Source organism: Salmo salar, chromosome ssa23 (genome assembly GCF_905237065.1).
Source record: "Salmo salar chromosome ssa23, Ssal_v3.1, whole genome shotgun sequence".
Taxonomy (NCBI): Eukaryota; Metazoa; Chordata; class Actinopteri; order Salmoniformes; family Salmonidae; genus Salmo; species Salmo salar.
The window spans coordinates 1,557,501-1,572,599 of record NC_059464.1 but is presented as its reverse complement, the minus strand read 5'-3'; the positions used below and the strand labels follow the sequence as shown (position 1 = coordinate 1,572,599).

Sequence of the window (15,099 nt, the reverse complement as noted above, 5' to 3'; positions counted from 1 at the left end):
GCACAGCTATTTTCAAGTCTCTCCAGAGATGTTCGATCGGGTTCAAGTCCGGGCACTGGCTGGGCCACTCAAGGACATTCAGAGACTTGTTCCTAAGCCACTCCTGCGTTGTCTTGGCTGTGTGCTTAGGGTCGTTGTCCTGTTGGAAGGTGAACCTTCTCTCCACTCTGAAGTCCTGAGCGCTCTGGAGCAGGTTTTCATCAAGAATCTCTTTGTACTTTGCTCTGTTCATCTTTCCTTCGAGCCTGACTAGTCTCCCAGTCCCTACCGCTGAAAAACATCCCCAAAGCATGATGCTGCCACCACCATGTTTTACCTTAGGGATGGTATTGGCCAGGTGATGAGCGGTGCCTGGTTTCCTCCAGATGTGACTCTTGGCAGTCAGGCCAAAGAGCTAAATCTTGGTTTCATCAGACCAGAGAATCTTGTTTCTCATGGTCTGAGAGTTCTTCAAGTGCCTTTTGGCAAACTCCAAGGGGGCTGTCATGTGCCTTTTACTGAGGAGTATTTGTTACTGAGGAGTAAGGTAGCAGCTACTCTTCCTGGGGTTCAGCAAAATTAAGGCAGTTACACAATTTAAAAAATGTTACAATACATTTATTACAGAATTCAAAACACAGTAAGTGTGTGCCCTCAGGCCCATTCTCCACTACCACATATCTACAACACAAAATCCGTGTGTACGTGTGTGTGTATAGTGCGTATGTTATCGTGTGTGTGTATGCATGTGTCTCTGTACCTTCAGCTTGTCAACACCTCTCTTCCAATTGTGAGCCATGAGAGATTGACATGCATGTCATTAATGTTAGCTCTCCGTGTATTTTTAAGGGCCAGCGGTGCTGATCTGTTCTGAGCCAACTGCATTTTCTCAAGTCCCTCTTTGTGGCACCTGACCACACTACTGAACAGTAGTCCAGGTGCGACAAAACCAGGGCCTGTAGGACCTGCCTTGTTGACAGTGTTGTTAAGAATGCAGAGCAGTGCTTTATTATGGACAGACTTCTCCCCATCTTAGCTACTGTTGTATCAATATGTTTTGATCATGGCAGTTTACAATCCAGGATTACTCCAAGCAGTTTAGTGCCTCAACTTGCTCAATTTCCACATGAATAATTACGAGATGTAGTTGAGGTTTAGGGTTTAGTGAATGATTTGTCCCAAATACAATGCTTTTAGTTTTGGAAATATTTAGGACAAACTTATTCCTTGCTACCCATTCCAAAACTAACTGCAGCTATTTGTTAAGTGTTGCAGTCATTTCAGTCGCTGTAGTAGCTGATGTGTTTAGTGTTGAGTCATCCGCATGCATAGACACACTGGCCTTACTCAAAGCCAGTAAGTAGCATGTCATTAGTAAAGATTGAAAAAAGCAAGGGAACAAAACAGCTACCCTGGGGAATTCCTGCTTCTACCTGGATTATGTTTGAGAGGTTTCCATTAAAGGACAACCTCTGTGTTCTGTTAGACAAGTAACTCTTTATCCACATTATAGCAGGGGGTGTAAAGCCGTAACACATGAGTTTTTCCAGCAGCAGACTATGATCGATAATGTCAAAAGCTGCACTGAAGTCTAACAAGACAGCCCCCGCAATCATTTTATCATACATTTCTCTCAGCCAATCATCAGTCATTTGTGTAAGTGCTGTGCTTATTGAGTGTCCTTCTCTATGTGTGTGCTGAAAGTCTGTTGTCAATTTGTTTACTGTGAAATAGCAATGTATCTGGTCGAACACAACTTTTTCCAGAAGTTTACTAAGGGTTGGTAACAGGCTGATTGGTCGGCTAATTGAGCCAGTAAAGGGGGCTTTACTATTCTTGGGACTTTAACTTCCCTCCAGGCTTGAGGGCACACACTATCTATTAGGCTTAAGTTGAAGATGTGGCAATATCGTCCGCTATTATCCTCAGTAATTTTCCATCCAGATTGTCAGACCCCAGTGGCTTGTCATTGTTGATCGACAACAATATTTTTTTCACCTCTTCCACACGGACTTTACAGAATTCAAAAGTACAATTCTTGTCTTTCATAATTTTGTCCGATATACCTGGATGTGTATTGTCAGCGTTTGTTGCTGGCATGTCATCCCTAAGTTTGCAAATCTTGCCGATGAAAAAGTAATTAAAGTAGTTGGCAATAGGAGTGTCTTCCGTCTGGCTACTCTACCATAAAGTCCTTCCTTCTAGAAGGTTCTCCCATCTCCACAGAGGAACTCTGGAGCTCTGTCAGAGTGACCATCCGGTTCTTGGGCACCTTCCTGACCAAGGCCCTTCTTCGATTGCTCAGTTTGGCCAGGTGGCCAGCTCTAGGAAGAGTCTTTTTTTTGGTGCTTCCAAACTTCTTCCAGTTAAGACTGATGGAGTTCACTGTGCTCTTGGGGACCTTCAATGCTGCAGAAATGTTTTCGTACCCTTCCCCAGATCTGTGCCTCTACACAATCCTGTCTCGGAGCTCTACGGACAATTCCTTCGACCTCATGGCTTTGTTTTTGCTCTGACATGCACTGTCAACTGTGGGACCTTATATCCAAATCATGTCCAATCAATTTAATTTTCCACAGGTGGACTCCAATCAAGTTGTAAAAACCTCTCAAGGATGATCAATGGAAAGAGGATTCACCTGAGCTCAATTTCATATCTCATAGCAAAGGGTCTGAATACTTACATAAATAAGGTATTTCTAAAAACCTTTTTTTTGCTATGTCATTATGGGGTATTGTGTATAGATTAGGGGGGGGGAATAATTCCAGAAATCTTAGAATAAGGCTGTAACGTAACAAAATGTGGGAAAGGGTAAGGGTCTGGATACTTTCTGAATGCACTGAAATTCCACATCTACTGAACTAGAATCACCTCTGTTTGTTATTTTCTGTGTGTGCGTGTACATGTATCTCTGTGTGTATGGGTGTGTATTTCTGTGTGTGCTTGCTTGTTTCTGTGTTTACTACATATGTGCGTGTCTGTGTGTGCGTTTCTGTGTGTCTGTCTACAGCGGCCAGTGAGAGTGACTACCCGGCGGGTGAGATCGTGCTGGACCCTGGGGAGGGTGGTGGTGAGGAGACAGGCGGGGTGGAGGGCATGCTAGCAGGCATCACCCTGGTGGGCTGTGCCACCAACTGTAGCGTGGTCCGCAGCAACTGCTCCTCGCGCACCGACACACCCGTACTGGATCGGGGACAAGGTGAGAACCCCAGAGACTTATCTACAGTGCCTTCAGAAAGTATTCATACCCCGTGACTTTGTTACATCCTAATTTCCAAATGGATTAAATGGATTTTATTTCTCTCACCCATCTACACACAATAACCCATAATGAGAAAGTGAAAACATGTTTTTAGAAATGTTAGCAATTTTACAGAAATATCTCCTTTACATAAGTATTCACACCCCTGGGTCAATACTTTGTAGAAGATCCTTTGGCAGCTATAACAGCTGTGAGTCTTTCTGGGTAAATCTCTAAGAGCTTTCCACATCTGGATTGTGCAACGTTTGCCCATTATTCTTTTCAAAATTCTTAAAGCTCTGTCAAATTAGTTGTTGATCGTTGCTAGACAACTATTTTCAGGTCTTGCCATATATTTTCATTAGGATTAGTCAGAACTGTAACTCGGCCACTCAGAAACATTCACTGTTTTCTTGGTAAGGAACTCCAGTGTAGATTGTCCTTGTGTTTTAGGTTATTTTCCTGCTGAAAGATGAATTCATCTCCCAGTATCTGGTGGAAAACTAGGATTTTGCCTGTGCTTAGCTCCATTCTGTTTCTTTTTAACCTGAAAAACTTCCCAGTCCTTAACTATTACAAGCATATCCATAACATGATGCAGCCACCAAAACCCGACGCATGCGCATCTTTGGGGCAAAACAGATGGGGTTGGCTTAGATTGTTGATAACATGTAAACTATATTTCGTCTCCAATGTTTATTGAAAACATAAATACATTTGTAGAATGAGCACTTGTTGTCTCTCAAATACGTCGTTACAGTTGTTGGTTAGCTAGCTAGCAATTTTTTTTGCCATATAAGCATTGACATGAAATCAGTTAGAACACCTCAAAACAAGACATGGTATCAAGAACAAGATGAAACGAGCCACTTATGATTCCCCACATGGCAGTTTCTTGTCATTCTTGCTAGCAATCTGTCCATCCAGAATCACAACAACACGCTGACTTCTGCTCCATGGAAGCGTTCACATTGTTTTCGCGACGTCAAATCAATCAAATCAGCTAACCCATCTAAGTGATCATATACAGTGGCAAGAAAAAGTATGTGAACCCTTTGGAAATACCTGGATTTCTGCATAAATTGGTCATCAAATTGGGTCTGATCTTCATCTAGGTCACAACAATAGACAAACACAGTCTGCTTAAACTAATAACACACAATTATACATTTTCATGTCTTTATTGAAATCACCGTGTAAACATTCACAGTGCAGGGTTGAAAAAGTATGTGAACCCTTGGATTTATAACTGGTTGACCCTCCTTTTGGCAGCAATAACCTCAACCAAATGCTTGCTGTAGTTGCGGATCAGAGCTGCACAATGGTCAGGAGGAATTTTGGACAATTCCTCTTTACAAAACGGTTTCTGTTCATCAATATTCTAGGGCTGTCTGGTGTGAACCGCTCTCAATGTCATGCCACAGCATCTCAAGTTGGGTTTAGGTCAGGACTCTGACTGGGCCACTCCAGAAGGTGTATTTTCTTCTGTTGAAGCCATTATGCTGTTGATTTACTTCTGTGTTTTGGATCGTTGTCCTCTTGCATCACCCAACTTCTGTTGAGCTTCAATTGGCGGACAGAGAGCCTAACATTCTCCTGCAAAATGTTTTGATAAACTTGGGAATTCATTTTTCCGTCTCTGATAGCAAGCTGTCCAGGCCCTGAGGTAGCAAATCAGCCCCAAACCAGGATGCTCCCTCCACCATACTTTACAGTTGGGATGAGGTTTTGATGTCGGTGTGCTGTGCCTTTTTTTCTCTCCACACATAGTGTTGTGTGTTCCTTCCAAACAACTCAACTGTAGTTTCATCTGTCCACAGAATATTTTGCCAGTAGCGCTGTGGAACATCCAGGTGTGCTTTTGCAAACTTCAGACATGCAGCAATGTTTTTTTTTGACAGCAGTGGCTTCTTCCATGGTGTCCTCCCATGAAACTATTCTTGTTTAGTGTTTTACGTACTGTAGACTCGTCAACAGAGATGTTAGCATGTTCCAGAGATTTCTTTAAGTCTTTAGCTGACACTCTAGGATTCTTCTTAACCTCATTGAGCATTCTGCGCTGTGCTCTGCAGTCATCTTTGCAGGACGGCCACTCCTAGGGAGAGTAGCAACAGTGCTGAACTTTCTCCATTTATAGACAACTTGTCTTACCGTGGACTGATGAATATCAAGGCTTTTAGAGATACTTTTGTAACCCTTTCCAGCTTTATGCAAGTCAACCGTTCTTAATCTTTTGTTCAAGGCACGGTTCATATCAGGCAATGCTTCTTGTGAATAGCAAACTCAAATTTTGTCAGTGTTTTTTTATAGGGCAAGGCAGCTCTAACCAACATCTCCAATCTTGTCTCATTGATTGGACTCCAGGTTAGCTGACTCCTGACTCCAATTAGTGTTTGGAGAAGTCACTAGCCTGGGGGTTCACATGCTTTTTCCATGTTTAAATTATGTATTCAGTATAGACAAGAAAAATACAATAATTTGTGTGTTGTTAGTTGAAGCACGTTATGTTTGTCTATTGTTGTGACTTAGATGAAGATCAGATGAAATTTGATGACCAATTTATGCAGAAATTCAGGTAATTCCAAAAGGTTCACATACTTTTTCTTGCCACTGTACAAATGTAAGCAAGAATCAAATATTATATCTGTTTGGTCTTTTTGCGGTCAATTTGCGGTCTACAAATTATTCATAATTATGTTCTGGCCCCTTAACCATCCACTCAAGAAAAAAATCGGCCCGCGGCTCAATCTAGTTGATGGTCCCTGCTATACAGGCTTACATCTTTTTCCTCAATTAGGTTAGTATTGTGGAGTAACGACAATGTTGTTGATCCATCCTCAGTTTTCTCCTATCATAGCCATTAAACTCTAACTGTTTTAAGGTCACCATTGGCTTCATGGTGAAATCCCTGAGCGATTTCCTTCGTCTCCGGCAACTGAGTTAGGAAGGAGGCCTTTGTAGTGACTGGGTGTATTGTAATTAATAACTTCACCATGCTCAAAGGGATATTCAATGTCTGCTTTTTAAAATGTTTTATCTTCCAATACGTGCCCTTCTTTGTGAGGCATGGGAAAACCTCCCTGGTCTTTGTGGTTGAATCTGTGTTTGAAATTCAATGCTCACCTGAGGGACCTCACAGATTGTACTTATATGTACAGAGATGAGGTAGTCATTCAAAAATCATGTTAAACTATTATTGCACACAGAGTGAGTCCATGCAACTTACTCTGTGACTTGTTGAGCAAATTACTTATGAACATATTTAGGCTTGCCTTAACAAAGGGGTGTGAATACTTTCTGAAGGCACTGTACATTAAACTGTATATGTATCATCGGACTTGCAAAAATAATAGGCTTTAACTGCGGTACAATTCTTCTTCTTGTCCCTCATCCCTGTGTCGCTGACGTGGCTCCCCCTCTCTGTGGGAGGCTGATTTTGGCTGAATCTAGTTGGGGACCTCTGCTATATATGTTGGTGTATATATCCCAGCAAACATACTACCACCACTAAACGTTGTTTCGAAGTTGACACGAAGTGCTGATATGTCTCTCCCTGTATCCCTGTCCCCCCAGCCCCGGTAGCTCCCCCTCTCATTGGGAAGCTGCACCCAGCCCAGTCAGTTGAAGAGTTATAAGTATAGTTAATAGGCCTTCACATTAAATACCCGGGTTTAAATTAAGATATGGATTTCTCACCCTTCCTGTAAGGTTGTGATGGGTCCATTTGCTGTCATCTAGTGGACATTTTGCTCAATTGCCCTCAGCTATGTTTAGACTCTTGTTGTGCATGTTTTGCTGTGTTCTAGTGTACTATGGAATATATTGCTTTCTTATTCTTGACACTTCTCCCAGCCATATTTAAGGTTAGAACTACCTTTCTAAGTGTTCTGATACTTCTAGCTTGGAGTTAAAACATTTTATGATAACATAGCTACAGTATTTCACTTTAAAGTGTGTATAGTATTGCTTACTAGGTGTGTCCAATCAATTTTAACCACTCCCTCTTCAAATTAGGGTTAATTGGAAAAGCTGTTAAAAGAGAACATTGTATTATTTCTTTGTACTCCCTGATGAAGGCCATGCAGCCGAAAAGCGTCGGATTTTTAAAAACATTGTTTCTATTGAACATGCCATACTAATAAAGGCATTTTAATCAATTATATGAAGAGTGCCTTGGTCCTCCTTTCTTTTTGAAGGCCTTCACATGGTTTTAAAATTCTGATATATCGATAGCAAATAAAATACATTTCAACTGATATTGATAGGGACTTTTCATATCAGTGCCCATCTCTAGTTAATAGGTATAGTTGGTATAGTTATAGTAGTGTATAATGTCTCTCCTTGTGTCCCTGTCGCCTCAGCCCCCATGGCTCCACCACTCAGTGGGAAGCTGCACCTGGCCCAGTCAGCAGAGGAGGCCACAGAGGCTACAGAGGTGGCTGAGCCGGCTGCCAGCGAGACAGACGGCACCTTGGGACCTCCAGGGCCCTTCATGGAGCACGTCTTCACAGACCCCCAGCCTCCGGTGGTTGATGCTGGCAAATACGACCGGTAAGACACACGATTTGACCAGATTTGAATTGCTAGTAGTTGTAAAGAGAGGAAGTATTGCCAGGACATTTTTGAAAAGTTGTCATTGAAACTTTAAAAAAAATTCAGTTTTCCAAATTTTACTGAAAGTGTATTTACATACACTTTAGTTTGATTTTATTTAATTTTTGTCAAAAGAAATTCTGCAGAGACAATACTGCTAACATGCTACAGTATTTGGATTTGCCACCGTGTGGACTGTGGTAGTCTATAGTGGACTTCAAGACAACTCTCTGTTTGTGTCCCCTGTCAGGTGTGCAGGTCAGTTAAAAGAGGAGCCTAACTCCCCACCCCAGGAGACGGAGGATGGAAACGACGACCCCAAAGCTGGCACCAGCGTCGTCCCCACCATGTGGCTGGGAGCACAAAATGGCTGGTGGGTAACTAATCACTAAATGCCTAGCTAGTGGCGGGAATGTATCATAGTGATGTTGTTTTCTGGTTGTTTTCTAAAAAGGTGCAAGAAATGTGATTTTACAGCTCTTGACCACGATGTCACAAACGTAGATTTTTTTGCAAACCAGTTTTGCCTGCATATGTCTCCCAACCCATAACCCTAACCCATAAAACCCTATATATGTCTATGTCCTAACTAAGCTTTACATCCTTTCTTCAGGCTTTATGTCCATTCGGCAGTGGCCAACTGGAAGAAGTGTCTCCACTCCATCAAACTGAAGGACTCTGTGCTCAGTCTAGTGTAAGTTCCCCCCCTACTGACCACTGTCTGCTTTTAGAATGGCCATTTTTACCAGTCCTTGATTTATGTTGTAGTAAATGGGTGCATGTTTCTTTGTAACGTTGGCTTGACTGTTTCAGGCATGTGAAGGGTCGTGTGCTGGTGGCTCTGGCAGACGGGACACTGGCTATCTTCCACAGATCTGAGGGTAATGTAAACTTAACCCTAACCTACCTAATTATTCTAAGCTCTTACCTATGAGCCTTAACCATCAACTGTCTGTTGTGCTCAAAAAATGACATTCCATGAGAGCAACATAACTTTTTCTAATCATGATTTAAAGCTTTACATCATTTATTCGTGTGTGTGTGTGTGTGTGTGTGTGTGTCTATCTCCAGATGGGCAGTGGGACCTGTCAAACTACCACCTGATGGACCTGGGTAGACCGCACCACTCTATCCGCTGCATGGTCATGGTCCATGACAAGGTGTGGTGTGGCTACAAGAACAAGATCCACGTCATCCAGCCCAAGAGCATGCAGATAGAGGTTGGTCACAGGAGGGAAGGGACTGTTTGTATAGTAGAGGAAGTTGCAAAGTAACCTTTTCTGAGACCTGGAGACTCACGTTAGCTCCCAGACATAATGTCAAGACATTAGCTCAGTGGACTAGCAGTCTTGAGTCTATCCCCAGTTATGTCGCAGATTGAGATGGGTTGGGGAGAGGTCATGTAATGTCGCTCCACATTGATTTACTTTGATTTATTTCAGAATATTATCAATCAACCAATCCTCCCTTCTCCACCCTTCACCCCCCCTACCCCCTCTCCCACATCAGAAGTCCTTTGACGCCCACCCTCGGAGGGAGAGCCAGGTGAGGCAGCTGGCGTGGATCGGGGATGGGGTGTGGGTGTCAATCCGTCTGGACTCCACGCTGCGTCTCTACCATGCCCTCACACACCAGCACCTACAGGATGTCGACATCGAACCATATGTCAGCAAGATGCTGGGTAGGAAAAACCTAAGCTAAACAGCAGGAATGGAGTCTATTTCCATTTCAATTCAGTCAATTTAGAAATTAAACTGTCTTAGCGTTATCCTCTAAGAGAAAGATGTGGAAATGGAATTGCAGTTTACTTCCTGAATTGACTGAATTGAAATGGAATTGACCCCAACCATGCTATCCAGCTCTGGCTAGGCTGGTTGTCCAAGATCTGTTTGTGTTGTATAGACAATTTTTATGTTTCTTGTCATATCAAGACCATGACTGTAGGAGTCGGCAAGACAGATCTGGGACCAGCAAGCTAAGCTTCGGCCGACTCATTGATAGGACACCATATTATTTGACCCCACTTTAGTCTATTGTGATGCATCCAATGTATGGATTGACCTGTGTTCTCTCGCTCTCGCTCTGATTGACAGGTACTGGCAAGCTGGGCTTCTCCTTTGTGCGAATAACAGCCCTTCTTATTGGTGGAAACCGCCTGTGGGTGGGGACTGGGAATGGTGTGGTCATCTCCATACCACTGACAGAGAGTGAGTTTGAGTGGCGCGCACACACGCTTTAACCCTACCTCTTTGATTTCACTATTCTGTGCTTCTGTCTTTTACTTTCCCTTTCTATACTGAACAAAAATATTTCGGAACATGCAACAATTTCAACGTATTTACTGAGTTACAGTTCATATTAGGAAATCAGTCCATTTTAAAAAATTCATTAGGCCGTAATCTATGGATTTCAAATGTTTTATTTCAGCTTTATTTAACAAGGTAGGCTAGTTGAGAACAAGTTCTCATTTGCAACTGCGACCTGGCCAAGATAAAGCGTAGCAATTCGACACATACAACAACACAGAGTTACACATGGAATAAACAAAACATACAGTCAATAATACAGTAGAACAAAAGAAAACAAAAAGTCTATATACAGTGAGTGCAAATGAGGTAAGTTAAGGCAATAAATAGGCCATGGTGGCGAAGTAATTACAATATAGCAATTAGACACTGGAATGGTAGATGTGCAGAAGATGAATGTGCAAGTAGAGATACTGGGGTGCAAATTAGCAAGATAAATAAATACAGTATGGGGATGAGGTAGGTAGATAGATGGGCTGTTTACAGATGGGCTAGGTACAGGTGCAGTGATCTGTGAGCTGCTCTGACAGCTGGTGCTTAAAGCTAGTGAGGGAGATATGAGTCTCCAGCTTCAGAGATTTTTGCAGTTCGTTCCAGTCATTGGCAGAAGAGAACTGGAAGGAAAGGCGGCCAAAGGAGGAATTGGCTTTGGCGGTGACCAGTGAGATATACCTGCTGGAGCACATGGTACGAGTGGGTGCTGCTATGGTGACCAGTGAGCTGAGATAAGGCGGGGCTTTACCTAGCAGAGACTTGTAGATAAACTGTAGCCAGTGGGTTTGGCGACGAGTATGAAGCGAGGGCCAACCAACGAGAGCGTACAGGTCGCAATGGTGGGTAGTGTATGGGGCTTTGGTGTCAAAACGGATGGCACTGTGATAGACTGCATCCAGTTTGTTGAGTAGAGTGTTGGAGGCTATTTTATAGATGACATCACCGAAGTCCTACCGAGGATCGGTAGGATGGTCAGTTTTACGAGGGTGTGTTTGGCAGCATGAGTGAAGGATGCTTTGTTGCGATATAGGAAGCCGATTCTAGATTTAATTTTGGATTGGAGATGCTTGATGTGAGTCTGGAAGGAGAGTTTACAGTCTAACCAGACACCCAGGTATTTGTAGTTGTCCACGTATTCTAAGTCAGAGCCGTCCAGAGTAGTGATGCTGGATGGGCGAGCAGGTGCGGGCAGTGATCGATTGAATAGCATGCATTTAGTTTTACCTGCGTTTAAGAGCAATTGGAGGCCACGGAAGGAGGGTTGTATGGCATTGAAGCTCGTCTGGAGGTTAGTTAACACAGTGTCCAAAGAGGGGCCAGAAGTATACAGAATGGTGTCATCTGCATAGAGGTGGATCAGAGAATCACCAGCAGCAAGAGCAACATCATTGATGTATACAGAGAAGAGAGTCGGCCCGAGAATTGAACCCATAGAGACGGCCAGAGGTCCGGACAACAGGCCCTCTGATTTGACACACTGAACTCTATCAGAGAAGTAGTTGGTAAACCAGGCGAGGCAATCATTTGAGGAACCAAGGCTGTCGAGTCTGCCAATAAGAATGTGGTGATTGACAGAGTCGAAAGCCTTGGCCAGGTCGATGAATACTGCTGTACAGTAATGTCTCTTATCGATGGCGGTTATGATGTCGTTTAGGACCTTGAGCGTGGCTGAGGTGCACCCATGACCAGCTCTGAAACCAGATTGCATAGCAGAAAAGGTACGGTGGGATTCGAAATGGTCGGTAATCTGTTTGTTAACTTGGCTTTCGAAGACCTTAGAAAGACAGGGTAGGATAGATATAGGTCTGTAGCAGTTTGGGTCTAGAGTGTCACCCCCTTTGAAGAGGGGGATGACCGCGGCAGCTTTCCAATCTTTGGGAATCTCAGACGATACGAAAGAGGTTGAACAGGCTAGTAATAGGGGTTGCAACAATTTCGGCAGATAATTTTAGAAAGAGAGGGTCCAGATTGTCTAGCCCGGCTGATTTGTATGGGTCCAAATTTTGCAGCTCGACTGGGAATACAGAAATGCATCTGTTGGTCACAGATACCTTTAAAAGAAAAGGTTGGGGCGTGGGTCAGAAAACTAGTCAGTATCTGGTGTGACCAACATTTGCCTCATGCAGGGCGACACATCTCCTTCTCATAGAGTTGATCAGGCTGTTGATTGTGGCATGCCAGTTGCACGCTCCCTCAAAACTTGTGGCATTATGTTGTGTGACAAAACTGCTCATTTTAGAGTGGGCTTTTATTGTCCCCAGCACAAGATGCACCTGTGTAATGATCATGCTGTTTAATTAGCTTCTTGATATGACACACCTGTCAGGTGGATGGATTATCTTGGCAAACAGGGATATAAACACATTTGTGCCAAAATTTGAGAGAGAGAAACTTTTTGTGCATATGGACATTTCTGGGATCTTTTTTTCAGCTCATGAAACAAGGGACCAAACTTTACATGTTGCGTTTATATTTTTCTTCAGTGTATATCTATTTTTCTGTCTTCTTCTCTTATTCCTTAATGGTTTCTCTTTGTTTTTTATTTTTCTCTCTTTCCTTCTCTCTATTTTATGGCTGGTATCCCTGTACTTGTCCTCCCTGTCCTGATATCACTCTTGTCCACTCTCTCCTCTCCTCCCTCCCTTCTCTCTCCACTCCTCCTTCTCCTCTCCTCCCTCCTTCCCTTCCTTAGCGGTAGTCCTTCATCGGGGACAGCTCCTAGGTCTGAGGGGTAAGTTAGGACTCCCTCTGTCCCACAGGGATGATGTCACATACCTCTCTCTGCCTGTCTTACCTCCATCTCCCCTTTATCGGTCTCCAACATAAGCCTGGTTCAGTTTCAGTCCTAAGCACCCTTATTCCCCTAATGTTCACATATCTGATAGCCTGGACAGCTGTGAGCAATATAGTGATTGGACCGGAGTAAGTTACAGTATATAGCACTTGTGGAGATCTGAGAGGATTAGATAGCCCACCAACAGGACAACCAACAGGACAAGTTCATAAAGCTGCCTGCCACCTATCCAGTCATTTCAGATGTGTCAACCACAAAGGGGATGAGGGGCTAGGGATCGAAATGGAACAGAGACAGAAACAGTGGTCCGGTGGTCTGGATCTGATTCAGGGAAATCACTTTTGTTCATGTGTAACTCTGCATGCTATCTTCAGGTGTTGTAAAGTACTGTATATAATGCATTGGCACACATATATGTAGAGTATGGTGTTAATGTATGTATATGTATGAGTCATATTTGTATGCTATTTGTGTGATAAATATTGATCATTTCAGTGATATCAATATATTAGGTATGGGGTTTTGGGGATGCCTTGTCTCTTCATTATTGCATGTTGATGGCATGTTTTAGTATCGCTCCTATTTCAGTATTCAGATTTGTTTTTATTTTTCACCATTTGCAAATTCATAAGTGAATGACCACAGGTTTATTCAATGGGTTGCCACGTACAGAGAATTGCAGGTAGAAATGTTATGTATAGAGCCAGCCGACACAGTTTCCTATTCTGCATGACTGAGAGGGATGTCTGTTCTATTTTGCACATTTCTATTTTAAATGCTCTGTAACGATGTAGCCTGCCCAATTGATGGGTCTTATTGGCAAGCCTGCTCTGTGTGTGCTATTGTGATTGGATGTTTTCATGCATCAATGTCCTATTCGCTGGTCTGTAAAATGTCAACTGTTCTGACTGGCTATTGACTCCACTCCCATCCCGATAGCCAATAAGGTGTCTCCGACGTCGTCCGGCGGCGTGGCCGGGGGTGTGATTCATGTGTATGCGGACGACAACCCAGAGAAAAGCAGCGGCAGCTTCATTCCATACTGCTCCATGGCCCAGGCTCAGCTCTGTTTCCATGGACACCGAGATGCCGTCAAGTTCTTTGTCTCTGTGCCAGGTCAGTTAGTAATCATAATTTGATTTGATAAAGTTAATTATCCCCTTAAATGCATTAAATCAAATGTGTAGTTCTTGACTAACTAAAAAAGTATTATACCTACTGTCAATACTCTCAACTTGATGTATTTGAGGACTGTGAGGATGGACCAGGTTGTCAACTGGGCAATAAAATGCAAAAGTGGTTCACAGTGTTTAATTTGTGGGTATCTATTGGTAAGGTCCTTTAGTACTATGTGACAACAGCTGATGTAAAAAGAGCATTATAAATACAGTTGATTGACTGATCTGTTTCTCGTTACCTGTTTAAAAAAAAAAAAATATATATATATATATATATATATATAGTACCAGTCAAAAGTTTGGACACACCTACTCATTCAAGGGTTTTTATTTATTTTTTACTATTTTCTACATTGTAGAATAATAGTGAAGACAGCAAAACTATGAAATAACACATATGGATTAATGTAGTAACCAAAAAAGTGTAAGAGGAATGCTTTTCCGGCAGTCTTGAAGGAGTTCCCACATATGTTGAGCTGCTTTTCCTTCACTCTGCAGTCCAACTCATCCCAAACCATCTCAATTGGTTTGAGGTTGGGGGATTGTGGAGGCCAGGTCATCTGATGCAGTACTCCATCACTCTCCTTGGTCAAATAGCCCTTACACAGCCTGGAGGTATTTTGGGTCGTTGTCCTATTGAAAAACAAATGATAGTCCCACTAAGCGCAAACCAGATGGGATGGCTTATCGCTGCAGAATGCTGTGGTAGCCATGCTGGTTAAATGTGCCTTGAATTCTAAATAAATCACTGACAGTGTCACCAGCAAAGCACCATCACACCTCCTGCTCCATGCTTCACAGTGGGAACCACACATGCGGAGATCATCCATTCACCTACTCTGCGTCTCAGAAAGACACGGCGGTTGGAACCAAAAATGTCAAATTTGGACTCATCAAACCAAAGGACAGATTTCCACCGATCTAATTTCCATTGCTCGTGTTTCTTGGCCCAAGCAAGTCTCTTATTCTTACTGGTGTCCTTTAGTAGTGGTTTCTTTGCAGCAATTCGACCAT

The 15,099-nt window shown here is 42.9% G+C and overlaps 1 protein-coding gene across 10 annotated transcripts in view; it reads left to right on the top strand.

Annotated features, from left to right (window-relative positions):
- The window catches only part of LOC106583929 (C-Jun-amino-terminal kinase-interacting protein 3), a 76,926-nt gene that overhangs the window by 55,059 nt on the left and 6,768 nt on the right, over positions 1–15,099 (top strand). For 9 of the 10 annotated variants that reach the window (XM_014168611.2, XM_014168606.2, XM_014168608.2 and 6 more), the window contains 10 exons: positions 2,990–3,178; positions 7,582–7,771; positions 8,064–8,186; positions 8,427–8,507; positions 8,627–8,694; positions 8,885–9,033; positions 9,323–9,494; positions 9,907–10,020; positions 12,806–12,844; positions 13,847–14,023. In XM_014168611.2, the coding sequence (XP_014024086.2) occupies positions 2,990–3,178; positions 7,582–7,771; positions 8,064–8,186; positions 8,427–8,507; positions 8,627–8,694; positions 8,885–9,033; positions 9,323–9,494; positions 9,907–10,020; positions 12,806–12,844; positions 13,847–14,023 (1,302 nt within the window). The remainder of the gene's footprint in view (positions 1–2,989; positions 3,179–7,581; positions 7,772–8,063; positions 8,187–8,426; positions 8,508–8,626; positions 8,695–8,884; positions 9,034–9,322; positions 9,495–9,906; positions 10,021–12,805; positions 12,845–13,846; positions 14,024–15,099) is intronic. The other variant, XM_014168610.2, reaches the window with a different exon arrangement.